We start from the raw sequence: 5734 nt of genomic DNA, 5'->3' as shown, positions 1-5734 counted from the left end.
TATAGGGCCTTCTTTATACCCTATGGAAAGTGTAGGGGAGCCCTATATTTTTCAGTGCTATGTTTAAAGCATCTTCTAGGAAAGGGTGTGGTTGGTATCCCTGCTGAGAGGGTGTCTGTTGTCCTCTCAACAGTTGGTATGCCGGAGAAACGTTTGTTTACATTTGTGAGGGTAATTAATAAGTTGGGTACGCGTGCGTCGCGCATTCCTGTTCTTTCAACGAGTTACTGAGGACTCATAGACAGTGGAAATGGCAGAAAAGGATGGTATAAGAGCAAGATATATAACTGCAAATGAGAAAGCAATGCTGGTGACCTTGATAGAGGAAAGAAACGACATTTTATTCAATAAGAGCCATGACTTCCGCATCATCCATCGGAAAAAAGCAGCATGGGAAGAAGTCACTAGCTTATTTAATGCTGCTGGTTATGGACCACCAAGAAGCCAGCAACAGCTGAAGAAATTCTGGGAGAATGCAAAAGGAAAGTAAGTATTCATAAACACATTAAAGTAATAGTACTTTTGACTCTCTTCCTGCATACATAAGCAAGCATCAGCTTAGGGATTGGTGAGGGTGAGTTTTATTTAGGCTATATGTAAGGAATAACATACTTTTCAAATACTGAGGAAATAAATAATTCTCATTGCAGTTTGTACTATTCTTAATTTCAGACTTCATACAGGTTAGCCTAATTGTTTGGCTTTTATTCATAATTTAAGGCTATATACTGGTTAGCCTAATTGTTTGGTCTTAATTTCAGGCTATCTACTGGTTAGCCTAATTGTTTGGCTTTTATTCTTAATTTAAGGCTATATACTGGTTAGCCTAATTATTTGGTCTTAATTTCAGGCTATATACTTGTTAGCCTAATTGCTTGGCTTTTGTTCTTAATTTAAGGCTATATACTGGTTAGCCTAATTGTTTGGTCTTAATTTCAGGCTATATACTGGTTAGCTTAATTTTTTGGAACAAAGATATTCATTTAACCGCTTAACTGTTGTAAAAATTTCAGAGCAAAGAAACAGCATGCAGCCTATAAGCAAGAGACTATGAGGACAGGTGGTGGTACTCCTAAGCCTGAAGATGAAGAGACTGCTAAAATCCTTACTATCATAAGTGATGACCTTGATGGTGAGGAGAATGAACTGAACTGTGATGCACTTCAGAGTACTGGTAAGTCCTACTTTGATAATTCTACAGAGAGCTCTGCTTAGATGTTTTGCATATTTTACTGATTTTCATACACGTTTTGTTTCTCTATTCATTTGTTCCCATAAAATTGAGAGGAAGTCACTTGTTTTACGCATATCCCCTACCTATCAATTTATAATGAAGTTAAATTAGCTCCTATTTGGTAATATTCTTGTGTCGTAAGGAAACATTTAATGTAGTTGAAATTATGGAAGAAAAGTTGTTTGTCTTGGCCTAAAATGTAAGTTTATAAAGGTGGAACTCTGTTGAATAAAAAAGGGGGCCTGGGGGCTACAGCCCCCAACTAGGAAATAACCAATTTAGTGCCAGGTTAGGTAGGTGTTTTATGTCAGGTTAGTGCCCCAGACTAACCTAAAATACCTACCTAATCTGTCATTGAATTAATTTCCTAGGTGGGTGGCTGTGCACCCCACCCCCTTAGCTGCCAAGGGTGTCTAGGCAAATCCTCTCTTCTTGTCACATTTGGGATTATCTCAAATTTCACCATAACCTAACTTTTTCTGTGAATTAATAAACTTACTGCACAAGAATCGTGTTTAACATGGTGTGACCCACAACTGTGTAATTATTAGGATTAGGTAAATCATTCATCACTTGAATATTTGCTTTACTTTTAGGGAATCTTTTATAGTATTAGGAGGAATTACTAGCCCCACAGTTTGCAAAAGTAATGTTCTCCAGTACAATCAGAGTATTAGCATTTTTTTTTTTTTTTTTTTGTCTTTTCAGGTCAGCCACATACTGTGATTGGTATCAGAAATGATAGGCAAAAATGTGAGATAATGTTTGATGCGAGTCTTGCTTTAACCGAACGCTATTTTCACCAACAGTTAGTTTTATCAATTCCACGTTTTTAGTAGATTCTGGTATTCAAAGTAAGTTTATAATGATATGTTTTTCTTTATTCTTAGTGTAATTTGTCTCAATTTGTGTTGAAATATATGAAGAGTAACAAAATTATGCAGCGTGCATCCGAAAACAAGCTCCTGTCGTTGACTTCAGCGGGTGTTGTTATTAAATATAGATTTACCATCACGATACTTTATAATATATCTATTTGTTTAACATTATTTATTGACAAAACCTATATCTAAGGGAGAAATTTTGATTAATAAATAAGTTTCGATTCACATTACTTTCTAATCATTTGGAGACAATGATGGTATTCGGACAAAAATAATTCCGACCAATCAGCGATCAGGAAACTTCCGAGCTAAAAGGGCACCCCTGCGAGTCGGTGCAAATATGCACCGCTAAAAAAATAGACTATAGGCATAAACTTAGATGCACTATGAAATTCCCAAATTAGGTTCAAATTGGTTTTTACACTTTTCAGATGATGATCATGCTGGAAATCAACCCTAGGCCTACTCTAGACACCATCTAAATTATCTTACAAAGTTATGAACGAACCCTAGGTTAGGCTACCATCACCAGCCCAACACAACCAAATTGTGGATGAAAATTAGTACATTTTGCTAGAATCTAAAGGATAAGGCCTTTTTTTTTTGGCATTCTCTTCCAGAGGGTCACCCCCTGCCTAGGTTACTTTGATTTCGTTAGATTAGTTACCAGAATTTCTCAATTTCTCCAAGCCAAACCTAATGTAAACTTTGCACAAATACAATAATTTCTCTTAAAAACAGATGAACCTTTTAGCATCAGTTAAAAACCAACACCTTTTCCATGCATGAGCTATCATATCTATTGGAAGATTGTAATTTATTTACGAGTTCAAATGACAAGTTTACTTGCAACTACTATTTTATCACTTACTTTGTTTCACACCACCACAAAATGATCTACCTATTATGATGCCTTGAAAATATTGCATTTTCACCCCGAAATGGGTGTAATTCACCAGTTAACATCAATGAACTACAATGCTAAAAAAATAATCAAAGAAATTCTTACCTGTGAAACTTGGCAGAAGCTTGTTTTGTTGATGGTGTTGTGCTTGAACTCCGAGAGGGACATCTCCGAGTTCATAAAGTATGAAGTTTGGCCCACCTGTGCAATAGTTTTTCTTTCTTTTTATAGGTTATCATTTTTGTAAGACATCTTTTGATAATATAAATGTTTTTCACCAGCAAAGAGTAGATATCATGACTACTATTTATTTATAGGGCTTGCGAAAGGCGTATCTGGGCCACCCTTTAAAAAGTATTGGAACTACTCCTTAAATTATAGGGAACCCTAAATTTATAGGGCCTGTATATGTTCTAAGCATAGGAATTTGATATAGGGTCTATATTATAGTCCCTTTATTTTCTCTTAGCATACGGCCGTAAGTTCTTTGACAGATAATCAGAAAGTATAAAGTCTGTGCCAGTAAAGACTGAGTATATCTCGGTCCTTTTTCTCTCAGGTTAATTTTACTTTTGTGTTTGTGCGTATGTGTGTGAGAGAGAGAGAGAGAGAGAGAGAGAGAGAGAGAGAGAGAGAGAGAGAGAGAGAGAGAGAGAGAGAGAGAAGTTTTATTCTTTATTCTTTGCCGTTTAGCATGAAGTTTCAGAAGAATGAGTTTTAGTTATATTTAATCATAAAAGAAATGTACAACTGAAAATTACTTAGCTAAAAACTTTTACAATAATAATTAAAGTTTGTGGACTGAGAAAAGATGTTTATTTAAAAGGATATTAGAATTTCTTACTACTATAATAACTAATAACAACACATACTGTATGTTGGGTGTGACGGGTTGGCTCCAATGTTCGATTGCACAGTGACGTACCTATTCACAAGTCAAACCGGTTGCAAACGTGATTATTATTATTATTATTATTATTATTATTATTATTATTATCATTATTGCCTGCTAAGCTACAACCCTAGTGGGGAAAGCAGGATGCTATAACCCCAGGGGTTCCAACAGGGGAAATAGCCCGGTGAAGAAAGGAACCAAGGAAAAATCAAATATTCTAAGGGTAGTAACATTAAAATGAATATTTCCTTTATAAACTATAAAAATTTTCACAAAAGAAGAGGAAGAAAAACAAGATAGAACAGTGTGCCCGAGTGCACCCTCAAGCAAGAGAACTCTAACCCAAGGCAGTGGAAGACCATGGTATAGATGCTATTGCACTACCCAAGACTTAGAGCACAATGGTTTGATTCTGAAGTGTCCTTTTATTAGTTCTTTAGACTGGTAGTCAAAAGCAAATGTCCTGTCGTCTTCAGTCCCCCTCTGTCACCCCCAATAGCCATGGATTCCAGAATTTCAGGTGTAGAAGAGTTTGATTGTTAGGGAAGAGGGCAACGGCCGGGGGGAGGATGATTCTTCGTCAGCCTCATCTGCTTTCATGTTTAGATTTTCTCTCCAGGCATTCATGGCTTTTCTTTTTACTTCACTATCAATACTGGAATCTTTAGCATGCCCTATCCGGTAATTTTCATTGCCTCCTCAAAAAATTTCAACAACTAATTTCTGTCTGTCTCCTTTTAATTGAATCCCAAGTAACATTTGATATATATATATATATATATATATATATATATATATATATATATATATATATATATATATATATATATATATATATATATATATATATATATATATATAATATATATATATATATATATATATATATATATATATATATATATATATATATATATATATATATATATATATATATATATATATATATATATATGTGTGTGTGTGTGTGTGTGTGTGTATATATATGGGAAGAGAGAGAGAGAGAGAGAGAGAGAGAGAGAGAGAGAGAGAGAGAGAGAGAGAGAGAGAGAGAGAGAGTGGGGGGACTCATAGCTTATGTTTACGAAAGATTTTTCAGTCACGTCATAATATATTTCCAAACTAAATATCGATGCTTTTTCTCAACTAGTTGTTGGTGAGAATGGCATAGTAAATAACGCAACAAATATACCATATAATTATAAGTTAGAATCATTATAATGATAGAATTAAGATCTGGATAAATTATACTGAATTTACGTTCATCCATAATTTTACGTGGTTCCCTTACCATCACACCCCTTACAGCTCTAACAAGTACTTCCACGGCCCACCATCGTCCTCCCCCCGCCCGTTGCCCTCACTCCTAACAACCAAACTCTTCTACACTTGAAATTCTGGAATCTATAGATATTGGGGGTGACAGAAGGGGACTGAAAAAGACAGGACCTTTGATTTTGACTGTACGTCTACCACATTCTGCCTATACTTTAAGTTTCTCAAATCTGAGAAAATGGCCATAGTCACACCAGTTCAGAAAAAATGCTCTGGACTACCAAAAATTAAGCTCATATAGACCTATTTCGAATCCATTCTTAATTTCAAAAGTGCTTGAATACGTAATTCGTGAACAACTAGTCAGTCACTTAAGAGTAATAGAAGCTTTGCCTGACAACCAATCTACTTACAGAAAACTATACTCTACGGAGACAGCCATCTGCTCTGTTGTAAATGATATACAGAAATCATGGATGAAAATAAATGTGGTGTTTTAATGTTACTTGATCGCCGTGCGGCTTTTGATACATTGCGCATGA

At 35.2% G+C, this 5734-nt stretch overlaps 1 protein-coding gene across 1 annotated transcript; it reads left to right on the top strand.

Moving 5' to 3' along the window:
• Window positions 1–250: 250 nt before the first annotated feature.
• On the top strand, window positions 251–5310 carry LOC137617376 (myb/SANT-like DNA-binding domain-containing protein 3). Its single transcript, XM_068347432.1, has 4 exons — window positions 251–486; window positions 1014–1174; window positions 1943–2042; window positions 5145–5310. Exons 1-4 carry the CDS (start codon window positions 251–253, stop codon window positions 5308–5310), a joined length of 663 nt encoding a protein of 220 aa, XP_068203533.1.
• The last annotated feature ends 424 nt before the right edge of the window (window positions 5311–5734 follow it).

Source organism: Palaemon carinicauda, chromosome 1, assembly GCF_036898095.1.
Source record: "Palaemon carinicauda isolate YSFRI2023 chromosome 1, ASM3689809v2, whole genome shotgun sequence".
Classification (NCBI taxonomy): Eukaryota; Metazoa; Arthropoda; class Malacostraca; order Decapoda; family Palaemonidae; genus Palaemon; species Palaemon carinicauda.
Note: the sequence above shows the minus strand (reverse complement) of the source record. Positions and strands in the feature narration are given on the sequence as shown.

Excerpts from the sequence above, each read along its gene's own strand:
- LOC137617376 (XM_068347432.1), top strand. The coding sequence starts at position 251 with ATGGCAGAAAAGGATGGTATAAGAGCAAGATATATAACTGCAAATGAG. Across the intron at positions 1,175-1,942 it reads TGATGCACTTCAGAGTACTG|GTCAGCCACATACTGTGATT; the intron begins GTAAGTCCTACT and ends TTGTCTTTTCAG. Across the intron at positions 2,043-5,144 it reads GAACGCTATTTTCACCAACA|AATTAAGATCTGGATAAATT; the intron begins GTTAGTTTTATC and ends TTATAATGATAG.